Source organism: Cherax quadricarinatus, chromosome 89, assembly GCF_038502225.1.
Source record: "Cherax quadricarinatus isolate ZL_2023a chromosome 89, ASM3850222v1, whole genome shotgun sequence".
In the NCBI taxonomy this organism is placed as follows: domain Eukaryota; kingdom Metazoa; phylum Arthropoda; class Malacostraca; order Decapoda; family Parastacidae; genus Cherax; species Cherax quadricarinatus.
Window position 1 is genome coordinate 4,906,117 of NC_091380.1, and position 20,640 is coordinate 4,926,756.

The window sequence follows — 20,640 nt, forward strand, 5'->3', positions numbered from 1 at the left end:
ACATAAGAATGGAGGAACACTGTAGAAGGCCTACTGGCCCATGCGAGGCAGGTCCTTATCAAAAACAACCTCTGCCTATGATGAGGACGTGATTTCATCGTCTACCCGTCCTCATCATAGGTAGAGGTTGTTTTGATAAGGACCTGCCTCGCATGGGCCAGTAGGCCTTCTACAGTGTTCCTCCATTCTTATGTTCTTATGACATTCCTCAGGTCACGTGCGTCACATCTCACTCTCCGCCTATATATATAATGTCTTTCTACCTCTGTATGTTAGAAGTGATCAAGGTCCCAGGACCGAAACGTTTTCTAATAAATATGTTATAGTGTTTGCTTACGTGTCTTTCTAAACCAACTTGTCGGTATTTATTACCAAGGTTTATTCCGTAATACTACTAAATGGAGAGAAGCGCTAAACCCGTAAGAAGCCATATAGCGCTTCAGGGATGGGAAAATGAGCCCAGTTCCTCGGATCAAGAGCCTCTAACTAACATCAAGGTACCCCTAAACAATGTGACTTGCGTCCAAGTCAGACTTCATCATCATCAAGGAACTCGGTGGAAATAACTCATATTTATCGAGTTTTTTGGACTTTCCCCGGGTTCCTTTATTTATTAATTATCACAAAAATGTTGTAAATGTTTAATATTATATGCGGGGAATGAATGAGACCTAAATAAATGAAAAAAAACTGTGTTGTTAGTGGAGGGTGACTTGGACTCGGCCATCCAGAGTGAAGGTGACGTCTGTGATTCCTGGTCACTTTCCCCTCACTTTCCTGACTACTTTCCCTCACTTTCCCGCCACTTGGGAGTGTGAGGAGGCTGGTGGGGGCCCCTGGGGAGGATGACACGCCTGTGGAGCTGCATGATGGGCCCCAGACTCTATAAGATATATGGAGACTTCCCGCGTCTCCAGGTAACATCTCTACACTTGGCCCTTGCGGGTTTACCGCCTGGTGTTCTCTTCCACTTCCTCGGATCAAGATTGCACACTCTCCCCCCTCCCCCGGGGTAACACCTGCGGGACCCCAGTGGGTGATTTATACATTTGTAATAGTAGTTATGTGGTCCTGCAAGGGGCTCTTGATCCAGGGAGTTGGATCTGTGCTCCAGTTTTCTGAATTGATTCTGAATACCTTCCACTCCCCCCATAGGTGTTGTATAATCCATACGGGTTTAGAGCTCCCCATAATGTAATATAATAATAGTATTAATAATTATAAATAATAATAATAATAGTATTAATAATTAATTATAAATAATAATAATAATAATAATAGTATTAATAATTAATTATAAATAATAATAATAATAGTATTAATAATTATAAATAATAATAATAGTATTAATAATTATAAATAATAATAATAGTATTAATAATTATAAATAATAATAGTATTAATAATTATAAATAATAATAATAGTATTAATAATTATAAATAATAATAATAATAGTATTAATAATTAATTATAAATAATAATAATAATAATAGTATTAATAATTATAAATAATAATAGTATTAATAATTATAAATAATAATAATAGTATTAATAATTATAAATAATAATAATAGTATTAATAATTAATTATAAATAATAATAATAATAATAGTATTAATAATTAATTATAAATAATAATAATAATAGTATTAATAATTATAAATAATAATAATAGTATTAATAATTATAAATAATAATAATAGTATTAATAATTATAAATAATAATAATAGTATTAATAATTATAAATAATAATAATAGTATTAATAATTATAAATAATAATAATAATAGTATTAATAATTATAAATAATAATAATAATAGTATTAATAATTATAAATAATAATAATAATAGTATTAATAATTAATTATAAATAATAATAATAATAGTATTAATAATTAATTATAAATAATAATAATAATAGTATTAATAATTAATTATAAATAATAATAATAGTATTAATAATTAATTATAAATAATAATAATAGTATTAATTAATTATAAATAATAATAATAGTATTAATAATTAATTATAAATAATAATAATAATAATAGTATTAATTAATTATAAATAATAATAATAGTATTAATAATTAATTATAAATAATAATAATGACATGTACCGGTGCTTAAATAAATAAAATTATTCCATGATTATAATCTCGTCTGTATTATTACTGTGCGTTAATGTCTGAAGGGCTTGTGATCCAAGGAACTGAAGCTGCCCTCGCCTGGTGTAGATTACGGTGGAACTCTGGCGCTCGAACTTAATTGGTTCCAGACGGCTGTTTGAGTGACGATCTGTTCGAGTACCGAATGAATTTTTCCCAACCAATTTTCTGTTTGTTCGGCTGTTGTCACTAATCTTGGTCGGCCTCGCGGTGACTTATTTACACAATATAAAAAAAAATCCCAAAAATACGAAGAAACATGAAATAGTTTACAGCGAAGTTCTAGCAGGTCGTGTTTGGTCGAGCGCCGAGCGAACGGTCAACTACCAAGCGACTTCTACACTGAACAAAGCATTTGAGCACCGAATTGTTCGAGTACGGAGCTGTTCGAGTACTGAGGTTCCACTGTATTTGTATCATTAACACTTTGAGTTTATAAACGAAGGCTAAATCAGGAAACCCATCCGCGCTGTATAACCCTTGTGGTTTAGCGCTTCTTTTTGATTATAATATTAATAATCAGCAAAGCCGTTTATAACTTATTTACATTGATGTCCTTTAATCATTTTCCTGAATAAAAATACTTCGATTTATTGGACATTAATTTATACTTCTTGATTTTACTGGGGTATTCTAGGTTATTTTTTTTATAATATTTTATAAATGACATTAAAAAATTACGTGTACAAAACCCTGATACAACACGTATTAGGGGTAGGTTATGGCCTGGTTGGGAATGCTGTCGCTTCCCACAGTGAGTGTGCGGGTTCGATCCCTGGCACGGGTGGAAACATTAGGCATGTTTCCTTACATGTGTTGTTTTGCAATAAAGTTGGTAGAATTACCGACAATATGTAAAGTAAAAGGACACAAGTGCAACTAATGTGACATTTTATTGTGGCAACGTTTCGCTCCTGGAGAGCGAAACGTTGCCACAATAAAATGTCACATTAGTTGCACTTATGTCCTTTTACTTCACGTGTTTTGTTCACCTAGCAGTAAGTAGGTACCTGGGTGTTAGTGGACTGGTGTGGGTTGCATCCTGGGGGACAAGCTTGAAGGACCATAATGGAAATAAAACAGTTCTCGATGACGCACTGACTTTCCTGGCTTATCCTGGGTGGCTAACCCTCCCGAGTTAAAAATCTGAACAAAATCTCATTGGAAATAAGTCACTTTGTCTGACTTACTTGGGTTATCCTCGGGAATTTACTCATTTGTTACTATGGAATAAATCACAATAAGGTGCATGATTGAAAATATTAATATAATAATAAAATCTTAATTTCTGTAACTACTAAGTATACCAGTACATGTACAAGGTATACCAGTACATGTACAAGGTATACCAGTACATGTACAAGGTATACCAGTACATGTACAAGGTATACCAGTACATGTACAAGGTATACCAGTACATGTACAAGGTATACCAGTACATGTACAAGGTATACCAATACATGTACAAGGTATACCAATACATGTACAAGGTATACCAGTACATGTACAAGGTATACAAGTACATGTACAAGGTATACAAGTACATGTACAAGGTACAAGTACAAGGTATACCAGTACATGTACAAGGTATACAAGTACATGTACAAGGTATACAAGTACATGTACAAGGTATACTAGTACATGTACAAGGTATACCAGTACATGTACAAGGTATACCAGTACATGTACAAGGTATACCAGTACATGTACAAGGTATACCAGTACATGTACAAGGTATACCAGTACATGTACAAGGTATACCAGTACATGTACAAGGTATACCAGTACATGTACAAGGTATACAAATACATGTACAAGGTATACAAGTACATGTACAAGGTATACAAGTACATGTACAAGGTATACCAGTACATGTACAAGGTATACATGTACAAGGTATACAGACCATAGCTGACATCAATGACATACTACTATATACAAAGTACCTTGTTATGTTGAGCATTTCCCACAAATTATGTCAGTTTTGTCCCAGGATGTGACCCACACCAGTCCACTAACACCCAGGATGTGACCCACACCAGTCCACTAACACCCAGGATGTGACCCACACCAGTCCACTAACACCCAGGATGTGACCCACACCAGTCCACTAACACCCAGGATGTGACCCACACCAGTCCACTAACACCCAGGATGTGACCCACACCAGTCCACTAACACCCAGGATGTGACCCACACCAGTCCACTAACACCCAGGATGTGACCCACACCAGTCCACTAACACCCAGGATGTGACCCACACCAGTCCACTAACACCCAGGATGTGACCCACACCAGTCCACTAACACCCAGGATGTGACCCACACCAGTCCACTAACACCCAGGATGTGACCCACACCAGTCCACTAACACCCAGGATGTGACCCACACCAGTCCACTAACACCCAGGATGTGACCCACACCAGTCCACTAACACCCAGGATGTGACCCACACCAGTCCACTAACACCCAGGATGTGACCCACACCAGTCCACTAACACCCAGGATGTGACCCACACCAGTCCACTAACACCCAGGATGTGACCCACACCAGTCCACTAACACCCAGGATGTGACCCACACCAGTCCACTAACACCCAGGATGTGACCCACACCAGTCCACTAACACCCAGGATGCAACCCACACCAGTCCACTAACACCCAGGATGTGACCCACACCAGTCCACTAACACCCAGGATGTGACCCACACCAGTCCACTAACACCCAGGATGTGACCCACACCAGTCCACTAACACCCAGGATGCGACCCACACCAGTCCAATAACACCCAGGATGCGACCCACACCAGTCCAATAACACCCAGCATGTGACCCACACCAGTCCAGTAACACCCAGGATGTGACCCACACCAGTCCAATAACACCCAGGATGTGACCCACACCAGTCCACTAACACCCAGGATGTGACCCACACCAGTCCAATAACACCCAGGATGTGACCCACACCAGTCCAATAACACCCAGCATGTGACCCACACCAGTCCAATAACACCCAGGATGTGACCCACACCAGTCCACTAACACCCAGGATGTGACCCACACCAGTCCACTAACACCCAGCATGTGACCCACTCCAGTCCACTAACACCCAGCATGTGACCCACACCAGTCCACTAACACCCAGGATGTGACCCACACCAGTCCACTAACACCCAGGATGTGACCCACACCAGTCCAATAACACCCAGGATGTGACCCACACCAGTCCACTAACACCCAGGATGCGACCCACACCAGTCCACTAACACCCAGGATGTGACCCACACCAGTCCACTAACACCCAGGATGCGACCCACACCAGTCCAATAACACCCAGGTACCCATTTTACTGATGGGTGAATATGGACAACAGGTGTCTTATGGAAATATGACCTAATGTTATCCAACTGTACCTGAGCTTCAAACTTCGGACCTCAGTGAAAATAAGAAGAAAAACCTAAGCACTTTCATGTGCTGACTCACACATCTTCAGTCCATGAAGGTGCCCAGGTTTTATTTCCTGTTTTCTCTGTTGTATTTTTACATACATTACTTTGTACAATTGTAGTTGTGTGTACCTGTACCTAAATAAAACACACTCTTGTTTTTCCATCAAACAAGACAGAAATACTACCAGTGTGAGTACTCAGAATTTCTAGGAGAAAGTTCTAGGTGAAGTCACCGGTTGTGAATTTTGTATGTATGTATTTTGTAATTAACCAAGTTGTGAATTTTGTATGTATGTATTTTGTAATTAACCAAGTTGTGAATTTTGTATGTACATTGGTACCTCGGGATACGAACTTAATTCATTCCAGAAGGCCGTTCGAGTGCTGATACTGAACGAATTTGTTCCCATAAGGAATAATGTAAATTAGATTAATCCATTTCAGACCCCCAAAAATACACTTACATAAATACACTTACATAATTGTTTGCATTTTGAGCTGTTCGTATCCCGAGGTACCACTGTACAGTGGACCCCCGCTTAATGATCACCTCCCAATGCGACCAATTATGTAAGTGTATTTATGTAAGTGCATTTGTACGTGTATGTTTGGGGGTCTGAAATGGACTAATCTACTTCACAATATTCCTTATGGGAACAAATTCGGTCAGTACTGGCACCTGAACATACTTCTGGAACGAAAAAATATCGTTAACCGGGGGTCCAATGTATTTTGCAATCAGCCACATTATGAATTTTGCATGTTGCCATTTATTTGGTAATCTAAGAAAAAATTCAACGTTAAAAATATAATAATCATTGACGATTTTAACTGATGGTATATTTGTTTCCAGAGCGAGGTGTACGTGCCTAATGCACTGGAGAAGATCGGAAACAAAATCATTCAAGGGGTAAGAACAGTACATCACTCTAGTACAGTACAGTAGTAACTTTCACTAAGTTCAATATTTCCCTGTACAAAAACTTTGTACAGTATTAGCTTTAGGGGTAATAGTGAATTAAATACTGTAATATTATGTAATTTATAACAGTACAGTAGTGTTGAATATTTTTATGCATTTCAATGTTTGCAAAATAACCACTGTTTAAAATAGTGAATTTCCAAGTGCTTCATGATTTCTCACATTATCATGCATGTATAACTACAGTGGTACCTCGAGTTTCGAACGTCTCCTAACTCGAATAATTGTGTAAATATATTTTTTGTAAGTGCTTTTGAAAGTGTATTTTTCTGGGTTTGAAACGGACTAATCCAGTTTACATATTCCTTATGGGAACAAATTCGTTTGGTATCAGCACTCAAACAGCCTTCTGGAATGAATTAAGTTCGTAACTCAAGGTACCACTGTATGTGTTTTTTAAATTGTTGAAATATCGTTATAGTGTTTAAATTATACCAGTAATTTGCTATTATTAAACTTCTAAAAATCATGATGTAGGTATATCTAGTATAATTTTGATTGCATCCACTAAAAAATTCTTTAACTATGTAAAGAATCCCACACCATTCACAACATATTAATTTGTCTGATTTTGACAAAGCGACATCTTGCAGGGATGTGGGGCATGACACCTGTGCTGGGTCACACAAGGGATGTGTTATCTCCCCTCTGCCTGTTGGAGGTTAATCCTGGGAGCGATATGTATGACAGGTTTGATAACCCGTCTGTACATCATCTGTGCTGTCAGATTATGCTGTGACTAGCCTGCCCACCATTATCATATTTTCCACCTCCCACATCTGTTATGTCATGACATGATTGTTCTCAGGCCAGTTTACCCACTGTTCACTTTGTGTTGAGCAATTAAGATAAATATATGCAGACATCAGATGTGTATCTCTATACACGCTTGAGATTTTACATTAATCCCAATTTTAGGGGTTAATCTTAATGTTAGAGAGCAGGCAAAGAGCATCCGTAATGGCCCATATGCAGTTGATAAAGTTTTCAGCCTAACTAATTAACTTTTATGTATTTATCCTAAAGATACTGAATGTGTTACCAAGTGTGGCAGATAAGAAACCATTCTCAGTTATATGTGAAGCCCATACATTGATGCTACCAAGTGATGATTCATTACCATCTAGGAGTACCTTCAGTACTTGTTTCTGCAACATGCATAACTCCTCTTCCTGCTACCAAACAGACGTATTACCCTTCGGCACTCGACTTCACCTTGTTCTTTTCAAAAGTCGAGTCGCTACTATTACACTAGGGGCTATCCCACTAGACCCTCACTTGATTTTATCCTCGCTGTACGAAGAGTTTACTCTAGTTCCTGACCCTAGTGAGAGTATTCCTTCAGTTATTATTTACTTAACTACTGTACCTTGAATCAACTATACCTACATTTAAAAAATTTGTCCTTTTGCAGTAATAAATTCCAGAGAACACCAGCATTTACCTCTCAAACATCTGTAACTCTTTTAAAGTGGTGACCCCCAAGAGTGACCTTGAAAGCCTAAAAGCATAATTCTCGTGTTTTTCAGGGAAGCAAGTGCTATAATACCCACAAGTTCCCTGCAGTATAAGGTGATGCCAAGACTGGCTTAGCATACATTAGTAAATTTATTTAGGTACAAGTACACATTTTTTTTTTTTTTATTATCAAGTACACATAAGTTGTACAATTATTATACTGTAAATTACACAGGATAACCCAAAAAAAAGTCAAGAGTGAGTTATTTCCCTCGGGGTCCTTGTACCTGTGGTGTAACAATCTTTCCCAGGTCAGTTACCCACCGGTCATCTTGTTTTGTGAATAAAAATTCAAATAACGAGCGCACATACAAATGATAGGATAGGCTTAACTGTAGTACAGGTCACCTCACCCTATGGGGTGAGATAATATCTTTTGCCTTCGAAAGTAAAAATGCGTTTGTATCATAAATTGTACAACCTCATATTAATAATAGAGTAAATTATTGACTATTTGAAATTTGCTATTCTTTACCTATATAGACTTAAGTAATCTTTAAGTACATTGGAGCCTCGGTATGTGACCCTAATTCATTCCAGAAAACTGTTTGAGTGCCGCTCCATTTGAGTATCGAACAAGTTCTTCCCAACCAATTTTCTGTTTGGTTGGCTGTTATCACTAAATGTTGTAGGCCTCATGGTGACTTATTTATATAAATAATTAAAAAAAAACACCAAAAAATGCGAAGAAACACAAAATAGTTTACAGAAAAGTTCTGGCAGGTCGTATTTGTTTGGTCGAGTGCTGAGCTTTGTTCGAGTAGGGAGGTGGTCGTATACGAAGGTTCCACTGTATTAGGTGAAGTCTGCCCGAAATACCTCAGCATGATAGTGGCTTTCTTTGTACCAATGAAATTATGAAATGTAAAAGCTCATTGTAACCTTTGCTAAGAAATAAACTTTTGTTTGTTTTGTTTTATTTTGTAGTTACAGCTCTTGGCCTCACTGGAAGACTAGTCACTCCTAGTGCTCGCAGTGTCAATGCCTGCAACCTACATAACTCTTGTTCTTGCTATCAATTCAACTCCTGGCGGTCCTCAGCATTGTCAGGATTACTACTACGATTGTTGCTTACTTTATTACCCACTTCCAACTCTACACCAACTAATTTATCCATGTAATCATTTCCAGAGAACACCATAGTGTTTTTCTCTCAGACATCCATAATTCCAAACCTGCTAAAATATTTTTAGAAAAATTTACCACAAAATCAAAATAAATTGAGTAAATGCTCTAGGGGAAGCAGCATTAGGTACTTCATTTACCATTCTCTGAGGGTAACATTCTAGCCTCATGCCTATGAAATTGTCAGACATATGCCTACATGACACCTCTATCGTTTAGTGCTGTACAAATGCTATGAGGCCTCCTCTACTATATAATAATTAACAAAATTAACATTGTAATAATTAACGAAATTAACATCTACAATATTAATAAATTTTTTCAGCTTAACATCTTGTACAACATCGGGCTGTACACGTCGCCCTTCCTTGCAACATCTCTGTATCGCTGGGAGCAGTTCACTTACATCTCTGCAGTAAAAGTAAGATAACTACACCTTTATACAGTTAGTAAAAGTAAGGTTTCTTTAACCCTTTGACTGTCGCGGCCATATATATACGTCTTACGAGGTACAGTGTTTGACGTATATATATTCATAAATTCTAGCGGCTTCAAATCAAGCAGGAGAAAGCTGGTAGGCCCACATGTGAGAGAATGGGTCTGTGTGGTCAGTGTGCACCATATAAAAAAAAATACTGGAGCATGCAGTGCATAATGAGAAAAAAAAAACTCCGACCATTTTTTTAATTAAAATGCCGACTTTGTGGTCTATTTTCGTATAGTATTTATGGTTGTATTCTCATTTTCTTGGTCTCATTTGATAGAATGGAAAACATATTATAGAAATAGAGGTGATTTTGATTGATTTTACTATAAAAAGAACCGGGAAATGGAGCTCAAAGTAGGGAAAATGTTTGATTTTTGCCAATGTTCAAAAGTAAACAAATGATGTCATTGTCTTATAAATGTCCAACTAGCCATTCTAATATGCAGTCATGAATGGGTTGATGTTATTTATACAATTATTACAGTATTGCAGAAGTCTGCATAATAGTAAGTCTTCTATTTTTTGTTTGAATAAAAATTCAAAATAGAAAGCAAGAGTAATATCAGAGGGGCCTGGAGACGTGACTGATAAACAAAGAAAATGTTATTTTAGAGCCAGGAATGTCTGCATTGTTCATTCTGGACCTTATTTTGAAATTGTCATATTTTTTTAATTTTCGTGAAATTGGCCAAATTGCAAATTTCTGACCATATTATTGGGTAGTTGAAATCGGTAAATGGGCAGTTTCTTGTACTCAATCAATAGAAAAAATGGAGTTCTAAAGAAATAGCTATGAGTTTGGTCGACTGAAACAATGGAATTAGCCGAAAATAGAGCTCAAAGTGGGCGAAATCGCCGATTTGTAAATATCGCCGAGGTCGCTAACTTCGCGAGAGCATAATTCTGTCAGTTTTCCATCAAATTTCGTTTTTTTTTGGTGTCATTACAATCGGGAAAAGATTCTCTATCATTTCATAAGAAAAAATAATTTTTTTTTTTTTTTTTTTTTTTTTTTTTTTTTTTTTTTTTTTTTTTTTTTTTTTTTTTTGAAATTTTGCAACACCAGGAGACACCTCAGGATTGGGGGTTGTGACAGTCAAAGGGTTAAATAGTAAAAGTAAGATAACTTTAAATAGTAAAAGTAAGATAACTTTAAATAGTACAAGTAAGATAACTTTAAACACTTAGTAAAAGCAAGATAACTTTAAACAGTTGATAACTACAACTTTAAGTAAAAGTAAGATAACTAACACTTTAAACATATAGTAGAGCAAGATAACTATGACTTTATACAGTTGGTAAAAATGAGATAACTACACCTTTAAACAGTTAGTAAAAGCAAGATAACTGCAGTGTTAAACAGTCAGTGAAAAGTATCTACAGGCTCACATTCCTTTATCCGAAATTCTGAAATTCGAAAATTTCCGAAAACCGAACTTTTTTCATGGAGTGTGGAGCGTCAGCCATCTCCGTGCTGGGTCATGCCGCCACGTGGCGGCGTTGAGAATTATTCAGAAATTCAAAAAGTCTGAAATTCAGAACGGTACAGGCCCTAAGGGTTTCCGGTAAAGGGATGTGCACCTCTACAATGTTAAACAGTAAGAAAAAATAGGTTTAGGGACCCACTAAAAGGTTAAGAGACAATATGTATAAATTAACTTTTACCACATAGGCGATCTTGTACTAAGACAGGGTGACTCAAAAAAGAAAACACATTCACCATCCTTCATTCAGTAGATGTCTTGCCAGAAGTCTGTAGACATTGCCATTAAGGTGACCTCCGAATAGCAACGTCCCTAACCTGTCCTTAATTAAGACTGCAGACACAGTACTTCTCGCCTCCACAACTCAAGTCTGGCCAACCTGTGTTCCTGAATTCCTTCATGAACATTACCTTGCTTAACACTCCAATAGCATGGCAAACCCTAAAAACCACTTGTCTCACACATCCTTGGTAGATGTTCGACACTGTTGCTTAGAAGCACTCCCATCCCCAGTCCATCTCTTCCAAGGATGATCTTTATGCCCGCTTCCCTCCACCTCAGATTTATACACCTTTACCATTTTATTCATTTTTCTTTCTAAATGGCTAAACCCTTTACCCTTTGAATTGTGCCTTTTGTAACCCCATACTATCTGATTTCTGTGATCCTTTTTTTTTTTTTCCTTCAACAAACTGGCTGTATCCTACCAAGGCAGGGTGGCCCAAAAAGAAAAACAAAAGTTTCTCTTTTTAAATTTAGTAATTTATACAGGAGAAGGGGTTACTAGCCCCTTGCTCCTGGCATTTTAGTCCCTCTTACAACACGCATGGCTTACAAAGGAAGAATTTTGTTCCACTTCCCCATGGAGATAGGAAATAAACAAGAACAAGAACTAGTAAGAAAATAGAAGAAAACCCAGAGGGGTATGTATGTATATATATGCTTGTACATGTATGTGTAGTGTGACCTAAGTGTAAGTAGAAGTAGCAAGATGTACCTGAAACCTTGTTTATGAGGCAAAAAATGGACACCAGCAATCCTACCATCATGTAAAACAATTACAGGCTTTCGTTTTACACTCACTTGGCAGGACAGTAGTACCACCCTGGGCAGTTGCTGTCTACCAACCTACTACCTATTCTGTGATCCTTATTCTTTGCATAATATTCACACCAAAAATTGTTCTCAAATATGACATCTCCACTTAATATTTAAAGGCTATGCCTCACACTGGTGCAAAAGGATAGGTACTATTGTACTCTGGTACATTTTCCCTTTTTGCCTCTGCTTATAAACTTTATTCAGACTCCTTAACACACCACCTGCCTTTTTCCCCTCATTTATTTCACGGTTCACCTCATCTTTTGTAGACCCATCTTCCAACACATCAGCTCCCAAGTATCTAAATATATTCACTTCCTCCATATGCTCTTCCTCCAATGTAATATCCAGTACTTCTTTCTTTCAACGCATCGGCCGTATCCCACCGTGGCGGGGTGGCCCGAAAGGAAAAACGAAAGTTTCTCCTTTTAAGTTTAGTAATGTATACAGGAGAAGAGGTCTCTAGCCCCTTGCCTCTGGCATTTTAGTTGCCTCTTACAACACGCGTGACTTATGGAGGAAGAATTCCATTCCACATCCCCATGGAGATCCAGTACTTCATAACCTAAAAAATTTTGTTACTCTCATCAATTTACTCTTTTCTATGTTTATTTTCAATTTATTTTTTTTAAACACCCAAACTCTTCCAACAATCATTGCAACTTTTCTTCAGAATCTCCCAAAAGAACTAAATGTAAATGGAACACCTCCCACATTATATCAGATTCATTCTCTCTCAGTCCCACACATTTCCCCAAAACTCAGTGTCTTCATCCCCTCTATATAAGGTAGCTCTCCATGGGAAAGTGAAGAATTCTTCCTCTGAAAGCCACACATGTTGTAAGAAGCAACTAAAATGCTGGCAGCAAGAGGCTGGTAAGCCCTCCTTTTTAAATTAATACATATAGTCGGACTTGAGTCCTGGAAATGGGAAGTACAATGCCTGCACTTTAAAGGAGGGGTTTGGGATATTGGCAGTTTGGAGGGATATGTTGTGTATCTTTATACGTATATGCTTCTAAACTGTTGTATTCTGAGCACCTCTGCAAAAACAGTGATAATGTGCGAGTGTGGTGAAAGTGTTGAATGATGATGAAAGTATTTTCTTTTTGGGGATTTTCTTTCTTTTTTTTGGGTCACCCTGCCTCGGTGGGAGACGGCCGACTTGTTGAAAAAAAAAAAAAAAACATGTAATATTATGTAATAGTAATATTTTTTGAAGAGGTTCGGGGAAACCGGTTAGCCGGACTTTAGTCCTGGAGGCGGGAAGTACAATGCCTGCACTTTAACCCGTAAACAGTCCAAACGTATATATACGTTTTTTCGACATTTGAAAGTATGTAAAAAAAGTAGATCTTCTTTTTGTTTTTTTACATTTGAAAATGTGTAAAAAAAACTTTGATCTACTTTTTTTTTGTTATATTTGAATTATTATTATAATCAAAAAGAAGTGCTAAGCCACAAGGACTATACAGCTGTTATATTTGAAAATAGGTAAAAAAAAAAAAAAACGTAGGTCTACTTTTGTAGCACTACACATGTGAACGTAGATCTGCTTGGACTGTTTACGGGTTAAAGGAGAGGTTTGGAATATTGGCTGTTTGGAGTGGCATCTAAACTCTCGTATCTGGGCGCCTCTGCAAAGACGGTGATTATGTGTGAATGATGGTGAAAGTGATTCTTTCTTGGGTCACCCTGCCTTGGTGGGAGACAGCTGACATATTAAAAAAAAATAAGATGGTACATATGAAACAAGGGATCTAGCCCTTAAACGGTCCAAATAGATCGACATTCAAATCCGTAGTGCTTCAAAAGTAGATCTATTTTTTTACATATTTTCAAATATAACAGAAAAAAGTGTAGATAAAAGTTTTTTTACACATTTTCAAATGTAAAAAAAAAAAAAGTTGATGTACATTTTTTACATACTTTCAAATGTTGAAAAAACGTATATATACGTTTGGACCATTTAAGGGCTAGAAGCATATGTGCACTAGAAGCTTTTTGTTATCGAGTCAAGATTATTTCACTATCATTCTTAGGTTTCAAATTTAGATTATCTTTGCTTCCTACCTGACATTTATCCTTCTTTTTTTTTTTTTTTTTTACTGTATAATTTATGTAATGTACTTTATGTAAAAAGTTTGACGTTCATTCCGTTCTAAAGAGGTGCCTTGATGCTGATGATGGGCTCTTGATTCAAGGAAGTGGACCTCTCCGTCCCATCCTTTGTTCGAACCTGATTGCTATGCTACCCTATGTGTTTAGTGCTTAAGTTTTGTATTTCATATACAGTGGACCCTCGCCTAACAATATTAATCCGTTCCTGAGAGCTCAACGTTAGGCAAAATTATCGTTAGCCGAATTAATTTTCCCCATAAGAAATAATGGAAATCAAATTAATCCGTTCCTGACACCCCAGAGTATGAAAAAAATAATTTTACCACATGAAATATTAATTTTAATACACACAAACTGAAGAGGACATGCACAGTTACATGACACTTACCTTTATTGAAGATCTGGTGATGGGAGGAGGAGAGTGTGTGGATGGTGTTAATGTTTAGAAGGGGAACCCCCTTCCATTAGGACTTGAGGTGTCAAGTCCTTTTCCGGGGTTACTTCCCTTCTTCTTTTAATACCATTACTCCTCCTGAGTAATGTAGGTCCTGCTTGGCATTTTCTTCCAAAACAGGCCTGTTTCGTCACAAACACTTGTTCAGGTTTCAGTCCTTCACTGTCTATGTACTCCTTGAATTCCTGCACATATTTTTCAGCCAATTTGTGGTCCGAACTGGCAGCCTCACCATGCCACTACGATTCTTAAATCTCTCAAACCAACCTTTGCTGGCCTTAAATTCACTCACATCACCACTAGTTGCAGGCATTTTTCTAATTAAATCCTCATGCAGCTCCCTAGCCTTTTCACATACGATCGCTTGAGAGATGCTATCCCCTGCTATCTGTTTTTCGTTTATCCACACCAATAACAGTCTCTCAACATCTTCTATCACTTGCGATCTCTGTTTCGAAAACAAAGTTGCACCTTTGGCAAGAACAGCTTCCTTGATTGCCGCTTTCTTGGCCACAATAGTAGCGATGGTTGATTGGGGTTTTATGTACAACCTTTCCAGCTCGGAGACACGCACTCCACTTTCATACTTAGCAATGATCTCTTTCTTCATATCCATAGTTATTCTCGCCCTTTTTCCTGTAGGGTTGGCACTAGAAGCTTTCTTGGGGCCCATGGTGACTTATTTTGCAGATGCAATCACTAAAAAGGTGATAATATGAAATATTCCGATTATATGCTTGGAAGCGACCGCGGTGGCTGGCTTGTAAACACTGGCACCCACGGAACAAGTGAGGCGGGCTCAGGCCGCATGTGGACGTGTCTCGAACGAATCGTGTCGAGTGAGTTTTTTAGCGCTAGCTGAGGCAAAATTTTTGCGTTAAAATGTATCGCTAGGCGGATTTGACGTTATGCGATACGTTCGTTAGGCGAGGGTCCACTGTATTTGTGCATGCCAGTTACATCACTACTTCCTTCCTTCTATCTTTAATGATTCCTCATACTGGGAATTAAATTTACCAGCCTTGTATTTTTTGGGGGGCTATAAAATTTGTCATTTATTTCAGTGCAGCACAGGTTTGGGGTTGCTGTTGATCGTGGCTATGGTCTTCAGAGGCTTTGGCCGTCGTCTAAACCCCGTGTACATGTCTTTCTTGAAGATCTTGGCAAAGGCTCAACAAAACAGTCCAACAGATAAGGTGATGGTAGGTAGACAGTACATACAGTATATCTAATGTTCATAAGTCTTTGCATTTAGATAATGATATACATGTACACCTATCATCCGACTTACGACCTGCTCGACTTGCGACCACTCGACTTACAACCGTGTTTTTTATGCCAAATTTCTGGGAAATAAACAACTATTTGTGTTGTACACAGTGTTTATCCTAAACCTTACAGTATAAAATACAGTACTAACAGCATAAAAAGTAAAGTAAAACATGAAATACCAAAATAAAACAATAAAATAGTCATTACAAAAATGTTTTGTTGATATTCAGTAGTAAAGTTCGACTTACGACCATTTCGACTTACGACCGGTTTCTCGGAACCGAACTCGGTCGTAAGTCGGATGGTAGGTGTATATCTTTTTAATGTTCAAAATTTTGTAAATGATTTTCAGAATAAAGTATTAAGGTTATGCAGTCTTAAGTTAGGTAAGGTTTATCCAGAAACAGGACAAGTGTTTCTTGATGCAGGTCTTAGTCATATGATGACCTGCAGCTGGAGCTTTTGGTCATCTGACCGAAGCCTTCTGCTGGCTTACCACTCCACCCTTTTAAAAATTATTGTTACAGTCTTTTGCTAGTGATCAAGACAAAGAACCAGGAGTTGTCCACAGTTATGTTTTCATTGGCTCCCTCATATGCTTACTTTGCCTTGATGAATTATACACATGTGCAACGTCAATATGACTTGTGAATGGTGCAAGACGGACCAAAACGCCGTCATAAGCTTTTTTCTCTGTGGATTATTAATGTTTCTGGGTATCTTGTAGATGTTTCACCATCCAGTGTCTTTATCAATACATTACATGGATATAATATGAGTCCTGGAGATGGGAAGTACAGTGCCTGCACTCTGAAGGAGGGGTGTTAATGTTGCAGTTTTATAACTGTAGTGTAAATGCTCCTCTGCAAGACAATGATGGAGTGAATGATGAAAGTTTTTCTTTTTCAGACCACCCTGCCTTGGTGGGCCACCCTGCCTTGGTGGGCCACCCTGCCTTGGTGGGCCACCCTGCCTTGGTGGGCCACCCTGCCTTGGTGGGAAACAGCGAATGTATTAATAAAAAATATAATATGAAGACTGTAGAAATACAGTGGACCCCCGGTTAACGATATTTTTTCATTCCAGAAGTATGTTCAGGTGCCAGTACCGACCGAATTTGTTCCCATAAGAAATATTGTGAAGTAGATTAGTCCATTTCAGACCCCCAAAACATACACGTACAAACGCACTTGCATAAATACACTTACATAATTGGTCACATTCGGAGGTAATCGTTATGCGGGGGTCCACTGTATACCCAGCAGACAGTGGAAAATAAGATAATGAGTTCCTCAGTCTAGGAGCAGGTGATGAGCACCTTAGTCTCTTCTTGCTGATGGCTGCACCTTTTCTGCAGACTTCTTTTTTCTTTCAGCAAACTGGCTGTATCCCACTGAGGCAGGGTGGCCCAAAAAGAAAAACGAAAGTTTCTCTTCTTAAATTTAGTAATTTATACGGGAGAAGGGATTACTAGCCCCTTGCTCTTTTCACAGACACTTTAATTTCTTAGCTGATATACTTCAAGAAGTATGCAGTACTTTCTTTCAACCCATGTTCTCTCTAACCCTTAAACGGTCCAAACAGATCGACGTTCAAATTCGTAGTGCTACAAAAGTAGGTCTACTTTTTTTTACATATTTTCAAATATAACAAAAAAAAAATGTAGATAAAAGTTTTTTTTACACGTTTTCAAATGTAAAACAAAAAAGAAGATCTACTTTTTTTTACATACTTTCAGATGTTGAAAAAACGTATATATACGTTTGGACCATTTAACCCTTTGACTGTCGAGGTCGTATATATACGTCTTACGAGGTACCGTGTTTGACGTGTATATATACTCATAAATTCTAGCGGCTTCAAATCAAGCAGGAAAAAGCTGGTAGGCCCACATGTGAGAGAATGGGTCTGTGTGGTCAGTGTGCAACATAAAAAAAAATCCTGGAGCACGCAGTGCATAATGAGAAAAAAAAACTCCGACCTGTATTTTTTTATTTTTGTATAGTATTTATGGTTGTATTCTCATTTTCTTGGTCTCATTTGATAGAATGGAAAACATATTATAGAAATAGAGGTGATTTTGATTGATTTTACTATAAAAAGAACCGGGAAATGGAGCTCAAAGTGGGGGAAATGTTTGATTTTTGCCGATGTTCAAAAGTAAACAAATGATGTCATTGTCTTATAAATGTCCAACTAGCTATTCTAATATGCAGTCATGAATGAGTTGATGTTATTTATACAATTATTACAATATTGCAGTAGTCTGCATGATAGTAAGTCTTCTATTTTTTGTTTGAATAAAAATTCAAAATAGAAAGCAAGAGTAATATCAGAGGGGCCTGGAGACATGACTGATAAACAGAGAAAATGTTATTTTAGAGCCAGGAATGTCTGCAGTGTTCATTCTGGACCTTATTTTGAAATTGTCATATTTTTTAATTTTTGTGAAATTGGCCAAATTGCAAATTTCTGACCACGTTACTGGGTAATTGAAATCGGTAAATGGGCAGTTTCTTGTGCTCAATCAATAGAAAGAATGGAGTTCTAAAGAAAAAGCTATGAGTTTGGTCGACTGGAACAATGGAATTAGCTGAAAATAGGGCTCAAAGTGGGCGAAATCGCCAATTTGTAAATATCCCCGAGGTCGCTAACTTCGCGAGAGCGTAATTCCGTCAGTTTTCCATCAAATTTCGTCTTTTTGGTGCCATTACAATCGGGAAAAGATTCTCTATCATTTCATAAGAAAAAAAATTTTTTTTTTAAATTTTGCGACACCAGGAGACACTTCAGTATTGGGGGTTGCGACAGTCAAGGGGCTAAGAGTTAAGCCATTTCTTCCTTACCACCATATCTTTTTTTCTTTGCTGTGCAATGTTGAATAACCTTTATGGGCTTAGCACTTTTCCTGACTAATGAGCAATTTCCAAATTGTTAGGTAAATGGACAGCTTCATCTAATGTGACATTTTATTGTGGTAATGTATCACTCTCCAGGATCTTCACTGTTCTTCTTTGTATTGGACTGAGGAAGCCAGTGAGGCAAGATATTTCCACTTTACTGATACCCAGGTGTTGCACATGTGTCTGTTTTATCAGTTTGTCTGTTCTCTGAACCATTTATCTACAATTTTTTTGTATTGCATGTTATAGTGAATGGTTGACAGATATTTAATTTCAGGAGCCACTGCGAAAGTACGAGTTTGATTTCTCAGCTTGGCCCATTAACTTCGACTGGACTGAGACAGAACGGTATGTTTATATTCTTTACTTTGTCTGATATTAAGTTGTAAATGGGTTAATAAGTAGTTTTTTATTCTCTTTAGAAAACTAACATCAATATTAATGTCACTACAATGTCACTTCACCTTTTAAATATCTTAGAATTTATAAAAATACCAGTCACATTGGAAATAAAAGTACGCATCTTTAGAACGTGTGTAAACACATGAAGCGCTCAGGTTTTATTTCCTGTTTGCACTTCGGTATTTTTACATATTTGCAATCATATGTTTTATTGTGATTTCTTCCATCTTAAGATTTATTTACCTGCTTTTTATGGGCTATCATCTTTCTTTGCTGGTCTCTCAGTTTATTCAGATGATTTCTTAGGGTTTGGTTGATGCTGAGTACAGGCAGTTGAGATAACTGTTAGCCAGATAACTAATGTTAGTTTGAGCCTCTGGAATATTATTTGCAAGATTAGTTTGTATTGAAGAGAAGAAGCTGTCAGGTTTGTTTATAAGATAAGTAACTGCAAAGAGTTATGTCTCTGGTTTCATTAAATCATTTGAGATACAGTGGACCCCCGGTTAACGATATTTTTTCATTCCAGAAGTATGTTCAGGTGCCAGTACTGACCGAATTTGTTCCCATAAGGAATATTGTGAATTAGATTAGTCCATTTCAGACCCCCAAACATACACGTACAAACGCACTTACATAAATACACTTACATAATTGGTCGCATTGGGAGGTGATCATTAAGCGGGGGTCCACTGTACAGTGGAACCTCGGTATATGACCAGCTCCCTGCTTGAACAAAGCTCAGCATGTGACCCAACAAATACAACCTGCCAGAACTTCGCTGTAAACTATTTCGTGTTTCTTTGCATTTTTTGGTGTTTTTTTTTTTGTATTATTTGAATAAATAAGTTGGCTGTTATCATGATTAGTGATAGTCAACTAAACAGAAAATTAGTTGGGAAGAACTTGTTCGATACTCAAACAGATCGGCACTCGAACAGCCTTCTGGAATGAATTAAGGGCGTATACCGTGGTTCCACTTTAATAGTATATATGTTCGGCATTTCTAATTAGACTTGTAAATATTATCTAATAGGTAAAGGTTATTAGGTAGTAGGTTGGTAGACAGCAACCACCCAGGGAGGTACTACCGTCCTGCCAAGTGAGTGTAAAATGAAAGCCTGTAATTGTTTTACATGATGGTAGGATTGCTGGTGTCCTTTTTTCTGTCT

The 20,640-nt window shown here is 37.4% G+C and overlaps 1 protein-coding gene across 4 annotated transcripts in view; it reads left to right on the forward strand.

Annotated features, from left to right (window-relative positions):
* Window positions 1-692: 692 nt before the first annotated feature.
* The window catches only part of LOC128697296 (phosphatidylserine lipase ABHD16A), a 46,006-nt gene continuing 26,058 nt past the window's right edge, over window positions 693-20,640 (forward strand). For all 4 annotated transcript variants that reach the window (XR_011394556.1, XR_011394557.1, XM_070104103.1 and 1 more), the window contains exons 1-5: window positions 693-917; window positions 6,473-6,529; window positions 9,570-9,665; window positions 15,956-16,093; window positions 19,344-19,414. Coding sequence is in view for 2 of the 4 variants with exons in the window: in XM_070104103.1 (XP_069960204.1) it covers window positions 846-917; window positions 6,473-6,529; window positions 9,570-9,665; window positions 15,956-16,093; window positions 19,344-19,414 (434 nt within the window). In the remaining 2 variants the exon portion in view is untranslated. The remainder of the gene's footprint in view (window positions 918-6,472; window positions 6,530-9,569; window positions 9,666-15,955; window positions 16,094-19,343; window positions 19,415-20,640) is intronic.